This window comes from Sceloporus undulatus, chromosome 9 (assembly GCF_019175285.1).
Source record: "Sceloporus undulatus isolate JIND9_A2432 ecotype Alabama chromosome 9, SceUnd_v1.1, whole genome shotgun sequence".
Classification (NCBI taxonomy): domain Eukaryota; kingdom Metazoa; phylum Chordata; class Lepidosauria; order Squamata; family Phrynosomatidae; genus Sceloporus; species Sceloporus undulatus.
The window spans coordinates 36,809,728-36,827,406 of record NC_056530.1 but is presented as its reverse complement, the minus strand read 5'-3'; the positions used below and the strand labels follow the sequence as shown (position 1 = coordinate 36,827,406).

The following is a 17,679-nucleotide window of genomic DNA, read 5'->3' as shown; positions in this document are numbered from 1 at the left end:
GTCACTTTGGAGGTATGCTGTTTAAATGGTGCATGCGTCTTAAGAGGCCAGAAGCTTCACCAAAGCTATGTTCCAGTCCTAAGGACTAGAGTGCGGTTTTGGTGCAGCTTCTGGCCTCTTAAGATGTATGCATCATTTAAACATCATACCCCCATAGTGACCCGCAGCAGCTTTGTTTTGGCCTGTCAGATAGATAGATAGATAGATAGATAGATAGATAGATAGATAGATACTGTATATTCTCAACTATAAGTTGACCTCACGTATAAGTCGATGGCAGGTTTTGGGGCCATAATTATGGATTTTGATCTTACCCATGGATTGGTCGAGAGTAAAACTTAGAGACATGTAACAAAGGATATCAAAGATGAAATGAAGGAAAATGATGCCAAAGAATTTACAACATTCCGACAGGAGTAACTATTTTTGCTTTTCCAACCCAGGCATTCAAAAAGTTCAGAACTGGAGCCACGGTGGACAGAGTAGAAGGGGCTGATGCTCCTTTTAGGTGCTCTTGGGATGGAACAAGCCCTTGCCTTTTGCCGCTCTACTCACAGAAAGCGAGTGGGTCCTTTTTATGACCCATGGATAAGTTGATCCAGTTTGGTCAAATTTTTGAGTAAAATTTCTAGACTTATACACAAGCACACTCATCCCTCCGCCTCTGCAGCTTTGACTTTTGCAGATTTGATTATTCGCGGATTGGATTAATATGTTCTCTCTAGGAATATGTCAGTCCTCCAGCACAGCTCTGTGGTCAATTTTAACCAAATGTTGCACCAAAAGACCTAGGGATTTCTAGAGAGAACACTCCGCCAGGCATTTGTAGCTCCTCCAGAGCAACTCAATGGTCAGTGTCTGGCAGATGTTGACCACAGAGTAACACTGGTGGACCTAGACATTCCTAGAGAGAACACTCCACTAGCCATTTGTAGCTCCTCCGGCACAACTCTAAGCTGGATGGCCATCTGTTGGGGATGCTTTGATTTGGATTTCCTGCATGGCAGGGGTTGGACTGGATGGCCCTTGCGGTCTCTTCCAACTCTATTATTCTATGATTCTATGATTCTAACTATGTCTGGCGGATGTTGATCACAGAGTTGCACCAGAGGACCTAGAGATACCTAGAGAGGTGTTCTCTTGAGTAAAAACATTATGTTTTTGTTATTTGTGGTTCTTCCACATCCACAGAGGTCCAGCAAATGTGGAGGGACAAGTGTATATACAGTAGATATCTTACATTGATACAGAAACAGACAAATACATATAGGATGATCCAAGGTGGGCATGGGAGTGGAAGCAAACAGAGGGACAAAGGGGATCCTCTTTTCTTCTCAGCTGCATCCTGCAACTCTTGTGCCAACCTCCCTGGCATCCCACTGCTGCCAAAGAGGCTTTTGGGGAGGTACACAATGGGCTTTGTGGCCAAGGAGAAAAGGAGGCAATTAAAAACCTCTTGGCCTCTGAGTGGGGGATCCTCTATGGCTTCAAAGGGGCTAATCTTCCTTCCTTCCTTCCTCTCCTCCCTTCTTTCATTTGCACCCCCTCGGTTCCCCCTCTTCAGGGCCAGGCCCATTTCATTCACAAAGTGCTCTTGGCCGAGGCCCAAAACCCAGCCTTTCTGCCCTCCTCTTGTGTCCTCTGTGCCCGTGCCAAAATCGGAGCTCGTGCTAAAAATAAGAGAGCAAGGAGGGTTGGTATGAAAATGCCACCAGGGCAACCCCACGTTGCCACGTGTCTCCCTTCCGACTCGGATTCAGCCCCAAAAACTGTGCCCATGGGCTACCTACCAGGTGGCCAGGGCACTCTTTTGTGCCCCCCAAAATGCCAGCCATCTTTATAGTGTGAAATCAAAGGCTTTCATGGCTGGCATCCCTAGTTTTCGGTGGGTTTTTCGGGCTATGTGGCCATGTTCTAGAAGAGTTTGTTCCTGACGTTTCGCTGGCATCTGTGGCTGGCATCCCCAAACTATCTTTATAGTCCTCCTTGCAATTCCAAACTAGCCCTTTGTTAATGCTCAAACCAAAGGCCATTTGCATACAAAGATGTGGAATATTTGCAAACCCCTTCTGATGAAACTGGCCAAGAAAACCCCACGATAGGTTTGCCTTAGGGTTGCCATGAGTCAGAAATGCCTTGAAAGGACCGAATTGAGGTTACGAGAGTGTGACTTGTCCAACGTCACCCAGTGGGGTTACAGGGCTAAGCAAGGATTCGAACCCTGGTCTCCAGAGTCGCTCAAATCACTACGCCACATGCTAGGAGGGTGCAAATCCCTCCTTTTAGTGGGCTTTTCCTTCTCAGGTGCCAAAAAAGTGTAGCCGTTCTTCTCTGAGAAGACCCAAAGGACTCAAGGAGTCAAAAACCTTGGGAGCCACAGACCTAAGAACACAGCAAAAGAAACCAAGCTCAGGGTGGCTTCCGGATGGGGCTTTCGAGGGAGCAGGCTTCCCTCCGAACTTAGGGGTGCCCATGCTGCCCACCACGTGGCTCATGCCTCTCCTTCCCGTATTTCAAAGCCAACAGATGGAAATCATGGTGGGGAGTTGCAAAAAGGAGAGAGAGAGACTTTAATCCCCTCAGGAAGCCACTCGCTCGGGCCTTTCAAAAGCCACAAAAGTTAAACTCCCTCCGTTGACAATGGAGTCTGTCGGGGAGGGTGCGCGCCCATGATGGACACCGAGGAGACGGCGGGAGGGGGGACCCGGGATTGTCCCCCTTGACATCTTGATGGATGCCGCCATTCAGGCCCGTCCTTAGCAACTGCATGGAGGCCCCACGGCAGAGAGGCTTTGCAGGGGGGCCGGCGAGAGGGACAATGCCCCGGGTCGCAAAGGGGCCGAGGCAGCCCCTATTGTCCCTTCCACAAAACAATGGCCCCCATCTTGGCCTGGCCCATCTGCCCAGCCCACGTGATGCTCTCAGGGTGAGGTTCCCATGACTTTCCCCATCACTCAAGGATGGGTCCTGCACCCTTTGCACCTACCATGGGACCATTCCTGCCCCCAATAGTCATGGTGACCCACGGGGGTCACCGTGACCCCCAGACTTCATTCACACCTATATAACACACCCGCTTCAATGCATATCATCTTCACACTTGGCGGCAGGCTCAGTCGTCCATGAAAGTGCACCAGCCATGCTGTGGCAAGGCATCGGCCTGGTGGATGGACCTCAACAATGGGCATCAATGGCTCGGCCACCAATGGCATCCTTCTGGTGGCCAAAGGGAACATTCCCATTACAAAACGGAAGGGGTTCCCTTCCTTTGTGGCCCCTAAGTCAAGGTTCGGTAATTGCAACGGGCCCAGAGAAGGGGCAATTTTTGGCCCCTGGGATTCTCTGGGTTGGTGCACAACAAGGAACTGCCAAATTTCCAAAACAGACATCAAAGTGGCCAGGAGACAACTTTTGGTTTTGAAAAACTGATTATTATATTCTAAAAACTGTTTAAAAGTGTGGGATGGACACAACTGACAATCGGTCCCCTGTATCCACGGATTCTTTATCCACAGATTCGAACATCTGTGACTTTAAAGTTATTCAACCGAAGTATCAATTCCAAATTGCAAACCTGGGTTTTGCCATCTTGTGGAAGGGACACTCTATTTTACAAAGCATGTGAAGAAGCAGACTGAAGTATACCAAAGCTCATGCTGCCAACCTCTTCCTTTCAATTAGTCTCAAAGGTGCTACCAGATCTCTTTACATATTAATATTATGATGATCATTGCATCTAAATGCATCTGAGGAAGGAGACTGAAGTCTAGGAAAGCTCATGCTGCCAACTTCTTCTTTTCAGTTAGTCTCAAAGGTACTTCAAGATCTGTCTACATCTGCCATTGTGTTTAATGGGACTTGAGCATCCAGATTTTGGGATCCATTGAGAGTCTGGGAACCAAACCCTAGCAGATACCAAAGACTCACTGTTTATAAGGCAAACTGCCATTCCTAAATGTTTCTGGGTGTTGGCATTCACTTTTATTTTCTTTAAGTCATTAAACAGAGGCTGGATGGCTATCTGTTGGGGATGCTTTGATTGAGAGTTCCTGCATGGCAGAAATGGGGTTGGACTGGATGGCCCTTCGGGTCTCTTCCAACTCTATGATTCTATTTTAGCCAGGAAAAACAGAGTTTGGCGTCAAAGGCTATGAAACCAGCCACATGGGACCACGATTTGCCCACCTATGCACCAAATTCCACAACTGGAGCAAAGAATTGAACACTATTGTTCAAAAACAACTGCCACCCTCAACCTGAATCAATCCCTTAATCTAACTAATATTACCAGACCCATCACGCCTCCCAAGTGGGGTTGCCAAAATGAAAACTGGAGAGGGCTCCTGTGCTTTTGATGGTCGTGTAGAAGACGGGATTGTTGTGCAACAAGCAACACCTCCTGAACCCTCTTCTACACAACCCTTAAAGATGCAGGATTAGGAGTCCCTTCCACTTTTCTCTTTGGCAACTCTCCTTTCCAAGAGGGTTGGGTTTGGGATCGCTGCCAACAGCATGGGATGCGAATGCTTATCTGAAACATTGCCTCTGGTAAACAGGTTTTGCACGCCAGCATTCTCTGAAGATGCCAGCCACAGATCATGGTGAAACGTCACAAACAAACTCTTCTGGAACATGGCCATGTAGCCCAAAAGACCCACTGAAAACGACGGTTTTGCAGGCTTTTCGCATTGTTTTGAAAGCCTGTGATGCCTGTTTAACAACTTGATTGTCTCAAATCTCAAACTCCTTTGCACTTTCTCAGAGACGTTGCTTTCACGTTTTGGAGTGAGGAGGGGAGACCATGGCTCGCCTCCCATGCTAGATTCCAAAATTACAAATGCATCTGAGGAAGTAGACCTAAGTCTAGGAAAGCCGATGCCGCCAACTTCTTTCTTTCAGTGAGTCTCAAAGGTGCTACAAGATCTCTCTACATACTGATTCTACAGACTAACATGGCTATATCTTGCAACTCAGCTGGAAATCAAGAGTTTCCTCTTCGGACAAAAGGCAGGCAGCAGGGAGCACAGTTTTGTACCATTTGGGAAGGAAAGGACATGGGAAAAAGTGGTCAAGGAATGGGTTTCTCAAGGGTTGAGGAAACCTTGGCGAGAACAATGCTGGAATGATGAGAACTGTTGCCGATTGGGATTTATTCTGTGCAAACTTTGCATCTGCTCTAAAAACAGCATTTTTTGCAATGGTAATGGCATTTTTCTGTGCAGAAAATAAGAATTTTAAAATGCTGCGTCCCGCAAAGTAATGAATTACCTCCCTGTGTATCATAAACTCCAGAAAGAATCCAGCAGTGCTGGATTACCATGCTGTTTTCCACTACATCTCCCATCATCCTTCCAACATCTAGGAATGGATGATACTGTAGTCTCCAGGGAATCCCCTTGGCTCTGCCACTTTGGAAAAATGTGACCTGAGACGTTTCCAATCTATCCAGTGGAAAAGGAAAGATATCCAACTCTAACCGCCATCATCCCAAATGCAAATTGTAAACAGGACCAACGAGGAAAGGGACAAACTTGGCAGGCAACTGACATATCCAAGCAACTCCTAACTGATCCTGGCCCATAGTGCTCAGAGGTGCGAAAGAGACAGTCTGGTTTTGTTGGTATTTAGGGTCCCCCATTAAACCATCACAGTCCTATATATTACCCCTCGGACCCTACAACTATGATGCCTCTGCTCTTTCCTGCAAGCTGTATACTTACTCCAAGAAGACTTAGGTGCTGAAAGTGTAGGAGCCATGTTTTAAAATCGTCACCATAGTTTTAGGTTATATGTAAAAGTGGGTATTTTGGTGTCCAATTTTGGAACAGTTTCCAGAATTTGACTTACAAAGTCATGATTAGATAGAGCAGAAAGGCAGCTAGAGAGCGGCAAAAAAAGAGGGGCATTGCCCCATCCCATACGAAATCTGAATTTTCCCTTCCGTCTTTCAATTTTCTAGCATTGCAATAACTTTAAACTTCAGCTGAACATTTCGAGGTGCTACAAGATCCCTTTCCATCCTAATTTTCCCGACTAAGAAAGGCATAGCCATGTTAGTCAGGAAAATCCGGTTGCAAAGGGATCTTGGAGCACCTTTGAAACCAACTGAAAGAGAAAAGTTAGTAGCATGAGTTTTTGTCGACTTGAGCCTTGCATGTGTCCTCTTTTTCCTTGCAGGACACTTCATATTTTGTGCATCATTTTCCGCACCTAAAATGCCATTCCCTGCGCCAAAAATGCTGCTTTCGGAGCAGAACCATGTAGGTCAACATAGCATTTTAAAAACTATTTCCTTGGCAGAAAGGGCCATTCCCTGCGCAGAAAATGCTGTTTTTGGAGCCTGCGTGAATTTTGCACAGAGTAAACCCCAGTCTGCAAAAGTTCGCCTCAACCCAGGATTGTTCTTGCCAAGATTTCCTCAAGACTTGAGCTTCATGCTACCAACTTTTCTCTTTCGGTTCGTCTCAAAGGCGCTACAAGATCCTGATTTTCCAGACTATGCCTTTGTACTTTAAATGATCAGCCGAAGTTTAAAGTAATGGCAATGCTAGAAATTTGCATTTCTGATACAGTTTGGACACAATCCCTTTGCATTCGCAAGACAGTTTGGGCACCCCAAGAAAAGAGGCAAGCAAAGTTACCAAACCAAAGTTACCGGGGAAAAGGTTCTTCGGTGTGAACGATTTCCAAACATTCATTCTCTGCAATTCTAGAAATTTGGAAAGAAAGTTTCAGAGGGGTGGAAATTTTGGATGAAAGGCCTTCATTCTTGACACATACACTTTGCTACAGAGATCTGGCCTCCATTTGAAAACCGACCCCCTTCATGTGTTGTAAAACCACAAGCGCATTATAGGCCAGCAAATTTTATGGGGCTTTTGTGGACTACCGCCCTCTTCATCCGATTCATCCATTCATCCAAAGGTTATTGGAAAGAAAAGTTGTGAGTCTTTAAGAAGCCCTGAGGATCTGATATTCCCTCTGGTTTCCTTGCAATGTACCGATGCTGAAAAATAATATATTGGAGTGGGACATACACCAGACTTGCCACCTTTGGTTTCTGCTTTAGACATGAGCCTTCGCAGGGGGCAAAGGGCAAGACAGGGCCATAAAACCTCCCCATCTATAAAACATCTTAGTGCATCTTTGCATCATTGTCTCCAACAAAAGCTTTGAAACTTTGCCCAGAGAGCAGGTGCCCATTCGTCTTCCAGAAAGACTTTTCTCCCGCGGTTTCTTTCCAATAAATAGAAGCTACATTTCGCAACAGCTCTTGCCTTGTGACTTGGAGATCTACGCAAACACTGAGCATAGATCTCCTCTAGTAAAAGAATACAGCCCCTAAAAGCAGACAGAGAAGTCGACCACGAAAAGTTTGGACTGCCGTACTTCTCTTCGGCTGCATCCACACTGCAGAAATAACACAGTTTGACACCACTTCGATGTTCACAGTTTGAGATTTATCTTGCACAAAGTTTGCAATTGGGTTTTATTTCTCCTGCTGGATCCAGCATGCTTTAAAATTATTTCTTGGCAGAAAAAGCTATTTCTTGTGCAGAAAATGGTTTTGGAGCAGACACCACCATCATAGAATCCTAGACTTGGAAGAGACTCCAAGGGCCATCCAGTCCAACCCCATTCTGCCATGCAGGAACTCTCCATCAAAGCATCTCCGACAAATAATCCTGTTCGACACCACTTTACCTTGCATGGAACCCTGGGATTTGTAGTTTGCTGTGGCACCAGAACTCTCTGACAGAGAAGACTAAGCATCTCAGAGAACTAAATTGCATAGCACTGAGCCATGACAGTTAAAGCAGGGTCGAAGTGGATCATTTCTGCAGTGCAGCTGCAGCCAAAGCATTTTAAGGTTCTCACCTCTTCAAGGTTTCTTGGTTTTGAAACTGGTGGTTGTTATTGTAATTGTGGTTGTTGTGTACCTTCAAGGCATTTCTGACTTTTCTGACTTAAGTCATTTCTGGCTAAGGTGACCTTAACATGGGTTGTTTTTTTCGGAGGGGCAAGTTTTGATCAGAGAGGGTTTGCTGTTGCTTTAAGATTTTGTTAAAGCTTCTAAAAGTCTCTAGGATGTTTCTCCTGCAAGAAATGGACACAGAACTCCAACTTTGGTGCTTGTTCAGAGAAGACACTGAAGCCTTAGAACAGATGGCTTGCGCATGGACAAAAAGTCTTGAAAAACCTGCAGCAAACTTTTATATCCGACAGCATATTATGTGTGTGTGAGTGAGTGAGTGTGTGTGTGTGTGTGTGTGAGTGTGTGTGTGTGTGTGTGTGTGTGTGTGTGTGTATGCTGGACTGGATGGCCCTTGTGGTCTCTTCCAACTCTATGAATATATATATATAGTCTATATACTCTTTCATAGAATTATAGTTGGAAGAGACCACAAGGGCCATCCAGTCCAACCTCCTGCCTCTCTCTCTCTCTCTCATATATATATATGTGTGTGTGTGTGTGTGTGTGTGTGTGTGTGTGTACACATATACACACACACACACACACATATACATCTCTCTCTCTCTCTCTCTCTCAATCTCTGGCCAAGATATCTATCTCTTCATGCTCAACGTACTCAATGATCAAGCATGACGAAAACCCCAGTGCGCCATGGCACCATGCAGAAAACACACTCAGTTTCAAATCTGCTTCATAGGTAGCAGAAATAGGAAGCCAAGAACCACATTTCTCCCTGTATGTGTGGTACTGTACCTCTTTTCTCCGCTCTTACCAAAAGTGTAACAAAACCGGGAGGTTCACACCAGCCCTCACTTCACTTGCAGCGCTAAAAGAGAAACCCAGTCACAAAAGTGAACAGCCTATGTTGTGTTAAAATACAACAGATTGGCATTACAACCGAGATGAGAATAAACACTACACCCGCAGATGTTTGTGGGGGTTTGGGGCTCTGTGGTCATGTTCTAGAAGAGTTTATTCCTGACGTTGCGCCAGCATCTGTGGCTGGCATCTTCAGAGAATGCTGGCCTTGAATATATACCCAGCTCTCTTCCATGCCAACATTCTCTGAAGATGCCAGCCACAGATGCTGGCGCAACGTCAGGAATAAACTCTTCCAGTACACAGCCACATAGACTGAAAAACCCACAAAAATCTATCGATACCGGCCCTGAAAGCCTTCAACTTCACACTGTACCCACATCTGTGAACCCAAAATAAGGCACATCACTTTCTTAGGTAACAAGATAAACACACACACACACACACAACACAGAAACCCAGAGTCCCCATGGCATCCATGAGCAGAGCGACCAAACTGTTTTACTGCCCAGTCTTTTGAAACGGCCCTGTTTCCAAAATGTCTGAGACAACCCGAGAAAAAGAGGAAAAGCATTTGCCATTGGAAAGGACCACATCCCTTGCAGCCAATACAACTCTAACTCCATGGCTCTGTAAAATGCATCGCTTTAACTCATCACTTTCCCGGTTTTGACTTTGTCATTTGTATAAACTTTATACACAACTGGGGAGAAGTGGATTTGGTTATCAGTAGATAGCAGATAGTGTTTCATCTGGATTTTGAGCCTCCATCGTGATTCAGGGTTGGTTCAGGGTTGGTTAAACCATTCAAAAGAAAAACTGGATATGAAATCGTATGATGAATGGAAATCCCCAATGCCATATCCCTGTCCCATGATCTCCCCTTTAACCCCACCTAGGTTTCCATCTCCATAAAAACCCGTCTTTTCAATTAAAAAAAAACACACGAAACCCAACCAATTATTTGGTCTTTTCCTATTTTGTATGCCCTCCTCCTTCCAGGAACCAACATCTTGCCACGCTAACCCAGGCGACTAGGTCTGAAGCCAATGCAAAACCAATTTGGAATTACATTAGCATCCGAGATTTCACAATGCTCAGAACAGATGGGTGATTTTGGACCCAAAGGGACTTGAGACTCAATGGAAGGAGGGAGAATCGGAAGAACTGACGGTTGGCCAAAAGTTTGTTCCATAAATTAGGAGACAAGGTCCTTTGCATCTCCAAACGTCTCCTCTGCAGGTATATTGCCAGTAAAGATTTCTTCCCAGTTTAACATCCCTCTCTCCCAAGTCCATAGTGGTCCAAAGTTTCCATTGTGAAACATCAGATGCAAAGATGCCCAGCACCAGAGACAGAGAGAAGGGAATAAGTGCTTCCGAAACAGTAAGAAAAAGATAGATAGAGATGGAGATGATAGAGACGATGAAGATGATAGATGAAATTAGAGAGAGAGAGAGAGAAAGAGAGAGAGAGAGAGAGATGATTAGAGACAGAGAGAGAGATGATAGAGGAAAGGAGAGATAGAGAGATAAAAAGATAGAGATAGAGATGATAGAGGAAATTAGAGACAGACACAGAGATGATAGAGAAAATTAGACAGAGAGAGAGAGAGATGATAGGCGAGATTAGAGAGAGATGATAGAGCAAATGATAGAGAGATAGAGATAGAAAGCTAGAGATAGAGATGATAGAGAAAATTAGAGAGAGAGAGATGATAGGAAATGATAGAGAGAGAGAGAGAGAGAAAGATAGAGATAGAGACGATAGAGGAAATTAGAGATAGAGACAGAGATGATAGATGAGATTAGAGATAGAGATGGAGAGAGAAAGAGATGATAGACAAAATTAGAGATAGAGATAGAAAGACAGAGATAGAGATGATAGAGGAAATTAGAGAGAGAGAAGATAGACGATAGAGGAAATGAGACATAGAGATAGAGAGACGGAGAGATTTTTAAAGAAGAATCCACTTACCCCAACCTTGCAAGGAAAGGCCAAAGATCAACCAGATATTCCACAATGACATGCCCCCAGATTTACCAAGCTGCTGGAGCAAAGCATTCAAAACCCACTCGATAGGTATAATATTTTGGGGTGGAAAAAAACAACACAAAAGCAAAAAAAAAAAAACAAACCCACAAAACGGATGCACACGCAAAATCCCTTTTTTAAAAAATACAAAAGCAAAGTTTCCAGTGGAGCGTTTAAAGGAGGAGAGGAGAGGTGGCGGGTCACTCCAATGGGGCAGGGATAACTCTTCCAAATGCCGCGCAACCTTCTCCTTTCCCAAAAAGAAAGGCCAAATCTTAGGCTTAAACTTTGTTGTTGTGGCCCTCAAGAGCAAGCATGCCTCCTCCTTGCGTCGACTACGCCTCTGATGCACCTTGGGGTTATCTTATGTCTAACCTACAACACCTCAATGCCGCCTGGTCCCAACTTTGCTGGCCTTGCACACTGATCTTGCACAAGGGGGACCACCGTCTGGCTTATTACCAATTCCCATTGTTTGCCCTCTCTGGCTGTCAGAGACATGGATACAATTGGGGTTGGGGGTCCAGGGAGGTGCAAAAGGAGGGGTGGGACGGGTGTGAATGGCAGCTGGAGGAAGGGCTACCCAATTACAGCTCCGCACAAAGAGGAGAGGCACGGCTCTCTCGGCCTCCTCCCCACATCTGTCCCCCTTGGGAAGCATTGATGTGTCCAGTGGCTTGGTATATGGCCCTTTGGCTGGGTCATAATGTGTTTGTGTGGGGGATCTGGGGAGGAGGGGAGAAGATTGCTCTTGACTTGCCATTCTGCAGGGATGGCTCTTGACTTGGAATTCAAAGATATAGCCGTGTTAGTCTGTGGAGTCAGTACAGAGAGAGATCTTGGAGCACCTTTGGGACTAAGAATTGAAAGATATAGCCATGTTAGTCTGTAGAGTCAGTAAGTAGAGAGATCTTGGAGCACCTTTGAGACTAAGAATTCAAAGATATAGCCATGTTTGTCTGCAGAATCAGTATGTAGAGAGATCTTGGAGCACCTTTGAGACTCGCTGGAAGAAAGAAGTTGGCAGCAGGAGCTAGACTTCAGTCTACTTTCTCAGGGGCTTTTAGTGGAGTGCTATATTCAGAGATATAGCCGTGTTAGTCTGTACAATCAGTATCTATAGAGAGATCTTGTAGCACCTTTGAGACTCACTAAAAGAAAGAAGTTGGCTGCAGGAGCTTTCTTAGACTCTGCTTCCTCAGATGCTTTTGGCGGAGTGCTTTCCATAGTCTTAGAATTCAAAGATACAGTTGTGTTAGTTGTAGAATCAATATTTGGAGAGCTCTTGTAACACCTTTGCGACTCACTGAAAGAAGTTGGCATCATGGGCTTTCATAATGCATTCCTCAGATGCATTTCGACAAAAGCGCATGCTCAAAGGTGCTTGCAAGTTCTCTCTACAACTCTTTCTACAGACTTACACAGCTCTATTACATCTACTTCGAAATGCATCTGAGGAAGTAGACTGAAGTCTACAAAAGCTCCAGATGAGCCCTGGACCCACTGCATCCCTCCGTCTTTCGTCCTCCCCATTCCTTTTCCCCTCCAATCCCTCTTATCCTATTAGCTGCACTTAGAGCCCCTGCGGTTACTCAGGGCTACGGGGCCTATCCCCTTCCCAGCCCTATTCATGGTGTCACTTTCACAAGCTGCTGGCCCTATTATCCCCTCACAATGGGGCACTGAGCCGCTGGCCCCCCTATTTTCTTTTTAAGGCCGAGGTGAGGGAAAACGGGAGGAGGGAGAAAGTCTGGGAGGATGACAATGGCCAAGAGAGAGGCCCACAGAGTGTGCCTTCCCTCCTGCCCCCATTGCTTTGCTTTAGGCACCCTAAAAGTGTGAGAGCGGGGTTGGGTTTTGTAAAAGGACACGCTCGACCTACAGTCGTCTTAAGTGGAAGTCCACAAGCAAGTGACCCATCTCTCAAGTTACTGGTTTTTTATTGGCCATGCATGGGGCAAGGGATCCAATCTTTCCAAAATAATGTGAAGTCGAAGGCTTTCATGGCCGGCATCCATATTTTTTTGTGGGTTTTTCAGGCTATGTGGCCATGTTCTAGAAGTGTTTATTCCTGACGTTTCGCCAGCATCTATGGCTGGCATCTTCAGAGAATGTTGGCATAGAAGTGAGTGGGGTATATATATCATGTGACCCTACTCCCTTCCATGCCAGCATTCTCTGAAGATGCCAGCCATTGATGCTGGCGAAACGTCAGGAATAAACTCTTCTAGAACATGGCCACATTGCCCAAAGAACCCACAAAAAACCTGCTTCCAAACTAAGATTATTAGCTAGGCTTTGGTTGTTGTTGCATGCCTTCAAGTCATTTCTTACTTGGGACCCATGTGCAAGAGATCTCATTGTCACTGTGGTGTGCCTTCAAGCCACTTATGGCAAACCTAAGGCAAACCTATCATGGGGTTTTCTGGGCAAGATTTGTGCCAAGGTGGTTTGCCAGAGCTGGGAATTGAACCCTGGTCTCCAGAGTTATAGTCCAATGTCTTGAACCACTAGGCCATGCTAGCAATGGGCCCTTGGTATCCACTGGGGTTTGGTTCCAGGACGTTCCATGGATATCAAAATCTATGGATGCTCAAATCACCATGAAACAAAGGCTTCATTCCCACTTACAGATAAATCGGTGTGCAATCCAAATTGATGGATTGATTCGACAACGGAGCATGGTTCTCACTACATTTGCCCCAATCGCATTTTTCCCTCTAAAATAATCCACTTGCGGTTCACATTCATGCATGAATCAATTCAAAATGGACCCACTCCAGCCGGCCAAAGGGCAAATTTAAATCGATTCCGATCTGCATCTGGTTCACACTTGTGCGGAATTGATTTATCGAAGAAGACACGGAAAAAATCAGCTTCAAAAAGATGTGGGTTAAATGGGTCTAGCACATGCCCCCTCGCCCCCCAGAATCGCTTCAGCAAATCAGATTAAGTGGGGACCAGACTCATTTGAACCGGTCCAAACCAATTCACGATCCGATTTAAATAGTAGCGGGAATGAGGCCAGAGTTGCCAAATTGAAAACTGGAAAGGGCTCCTTTACCATTTAATGGTTGTCTAGAAGAAAGGATTTGAGCAGCTATTGCTTGTCACCTAACCAGGTAGCAAGAAATGTTTGCAGCATTGGAGACTAGAACACAAACCAATGGATTCAAATTACAAGATTACATGTGTGTGTGTGTGTAATCTTGTAATTTAAAACCATAGTCTCTAGTGCATGTGTGTGTATACACACACACACACACACACACACACACACACATATATACATCCACAGCATATATTAACTATAAGAGCTGTTTGACAGGAGAATCAACTGCTTCAGAGAGTGGTGGACTCTCCATTTTTGAAGGTCTTGGCGCCAAAGTCGGACGGACAAACTTCAGAAGTGCTTTAGCTGTGTATTCCTGCATGGCAGCAGGGTTGAACTAAATGACCATTGGGAGTCCCTTCCAGCTCTAAGATCTTATGACCCTCTCTGCGCATGTCGTGTCCCTTCAAGTCGTTTCCGACTTATGGCGAGCCTAATGCCAACCTATCATTGGATTTATAGGTTTTTTTGTGGGTTGTTTCGGGCTATGAGGTCGCGTTCTAGAAGAGTTTAATCCTGACACTTTGCTAGTGGCTGAGGCTGGCATCTTCAGAGAATGCTGGCATGGAAGAGAGTGGGGTATATATCTTCCATGCCAGCATTCTCTGAAGATGCCAGCCTCAGCCGCTAGCAAAGCGTCAGGATTAAACTCTTCTAGAACGCGGCCTCATAACCTGAAAACCCCACAAAAAACTATGAATGCTGGCCGTGAAATCCTTTGACTTCACATATCATTGGGTTTTCTTGGCAAGGTTTGTTCAGAGGGGGTTTGACACAGCCTTCCCTGAGGCTGAGAGAGTGTGACTTGCCAACGGTCACCCAATGGGTTTCGTAACTAAGCTGGGAATCAAACCTTGGTCTCCAGAATTGGAATCCAACACAAAAACCAGTATGCCATGCTGACTTTCATGGGCCCTTGGTTACAGAGCCCATATCTCAAGCCTGTCCAGTGCCCTAAATAAAAACTCTTGGAGATGATCACCTCTTCCAAAAGCTTTCCACCCTTTTATTCAAGCTTCAGAAAAGCAACCCTGCTTTGTCTAAGGTGTGTGTATGTGTGCCTATGTGTTGCAAAGCAAATAGCTTGCTAATGCACAATTGAATTACAGTCGATGTGTACCAAGCGAACGTCTGGGCGAATTGCATTTGGGTCGGGAGCCGCCATGGTCCCCATCTGAGAGATCGAGGGCTCGGATTTCCCTTCCCCCCACCCCAGACTGCCATAGGATTAGGGACTCATGAATAAAGATGGAGAGAGATGGGACTTCTCCATCCAGCCTTGCTCACCCCCCTTTGCAATACTTGCGCAAACAGTCACCAGAGCAAGACAGACCCCGAGGGTGCGTTGCGGGGAAGGACTTGCAAAACCGGACACGATAATATCTTGCAAACTCTCTTTTCCCACCCAAAAAAGCAGATTGGAAAGGTTTTGGATTGAAATTTGGAAAGAAAACTCCCATCTACACAACTGCATGACAGCGGGTTGGACTGGATGGTGGTCTCTTCCAACTCTATAATTTTATTATTATTACTATTATTAGACTCATAGAGTTGGGTTTTATAACAGAGTCATAGGAGTTTATCACATGGGACGGATCCTGTGCAGAAACTTGATTTAAAGTGGGAAACCCCCCCACAAAAGTGGGTTGTTTTTCACATGATGTTTCGGGGTTAACTCAAACAGAAATTAGAAACAACCCACAAAAGCGGGTCATTTTTCTGATGACGTTGGCATCAGTGAGAAATAATGCGACATTAAGCCGAGCGCAAAGTCAACAAAACCCGTTCCTTTTCACTTTTGGGAACTTCCCCAAAGTAAAAAAGGAGTGTTTTGTCAACTTTGCATTCGGGTTAACATCATATTATTTCTTGTTGACGCCAATGCATCTGAAAAACTACCCGCTTTTTGGATTAGCTGCGACAAATATACATAAGGATGTAAACCATCTCACTGCCCTCCAGGTGGTTTGGACTACAAATCCCATCAGCCCCAGGCCATATGGCCAATTGCAGAAGGATCATAGGAACTGAGGTTCACACCATCTGGAAGGCACTGGAACAGAGGCAATGGAGGGCCGGGTTACGATGCTGACCCTGAACCTATTTTTTTGTGTGACGGCTCAGTTCAAAATACAAGGGACCCTGAGCATGTACAGAGTGCCGGTCTGTTGAGACTCCATTCCCCATCACATGTTTCCTGGGATGTGGCTCAAGGAGATGCTTCCTAAAGGATTTATAGATTTAATGTAGCTGTAAACCCAGTATCAATCTTTTTAGAACCTCCAAGATTGGTCCAAAATACACTGCAGAAATAATCCAGTTTGAGACCGCTTTAACTCCCCCGGCTCAATGCTAGGGGATCCTGGCAATTGGAGTTTACTGTGGCTCTCTAACACAGAAGGCTAAACATCTCACAAAACTACACTTCCCAGAATCCTCTAGCATTGAACCAAGGCAGTTAAAGCGGTCTCAAACCGGATTATTGCTGCAGTGTGTTTTGGACCACAAAGCAACATCTCCAGATTCATCACCTGACACACAAACCACAATACTGGTTTATATCACACGTTTGAACCAGATATTGGATGACATTTGGTAGCAGCCAAGAATACGCTTTTTCACCCGAAAGCAAATCAGTGCATTTAAAAGGAGTGGGTCCAAATTCTTGGAGAAGTTGGGAATTACCTGGAATCCAGTGGAATAGCCAGGATGCAAATTTCGAATCCATATTAAAACAGAAAAAGCTAGCCAAAGCAGATTTAAGCTTGCCAAAATGGCCCTTGCCTTCTTCTAGCCTTGTGCCAAAGCTTGGAAGCCTTATCTTCCCAACTACAAACACCTGAGTAATTCTGGGGATGCTCCTTTTCTTAAAGTAACTTTTCCACAATTCCATTCGATCCAATGGCAGAGTAAAATGGTGTTCCTTTCGGTGTTGGTTTTTTTCCTTTGAACAGATTGCTATTCTTTTAGCAATTTAGCAACAGCTAATGTCTTTTTAATGTTGTGAGCCACCCTGAGACCCAGTTTTGAGAAACAGGCAGGATATTAATATATTAATAATAATAATAATAATAATAATAATACAGTGCTTACAGTGTAAGCAGATACAATAATAAAACTAATTGCTACAATAAACAAAAGCATCTAAGTAGGCTGAAGTCTATGAAAACTCATGCTGCCAACTTCTTTCTTTCACTTAGTCTCAAAGGTGCTACAAGATCTCTCTACATAAGTGCTAAAATAACAATTCATTCCAAATAATAGAGGAATTGCTAGATGACAGTTTGGTATCCGCCGGGGTTTGCTTCCCATAGATATGAAGTCCCATTAAATACAATGGCAGAGTAAAATAGCATCCCTTTTGTAAAAAGGCAAACTCAAAGTTTGCTTATTGGAATATTTGGAAGGGAATATTTTCAAGCCGTGGAGGCTTGAATCCGTGGCCAAGGAGCGCCAACCGTACTACAGTCGCCTCTCTGTTTTCGCAAACATTAAAACCCCATTGGCTTGAATGGCCGCATGCGCCATGGGTTCGTGCACTATTTTAAACCTTCCCCGATTACCGGTCTGCAAAGGACCGAGGCCACGGACTCGAAGTCCGTGAAAACAGAGGTACGACTGTGATAACAATAATGACATCGCAAAATCAAATAATTAATTAAAATGCTATTAAAATGTATTTCAAAAGTAAACGCACAAACAATCGTGGGAAATGAGAAGAACGGCTCTCCGGTTGGTA

The 17,679-nt window shown here is 45.0% G+C and overlaps 1 protein-coding gene across 2 annotated transcripts in view; it reads right to left on the bottom strand.

Annotated features, from left to right (window-relative positions):
* The window catches only part of LOC121915056 (immunoglobulin superfamily DCC subclass member 3-like), a 31,752-nt gene extending 20,855 nt beyond the window's left edge, over positions 1 to 10,897 (bottom strand). For both annotated transcript variants that reach the window (XM_042438882.1, XM_042438883.1), the window contains exon 1: positions 10,772 to 10,897. In XM_042438882.1, coding sequence (XP_042294816.1) covers positions 10,772 to 10,823 — 52 coding nt within the window. In that variant the 5' untranslated portion in view covers positions 10,824 to 10,897. The remainder of the gene's footprint in view (positions 1 to 10,771) is intronic.
* Positions 10,898 to 17,679: the final 6,782 nt, after the last annotated feature.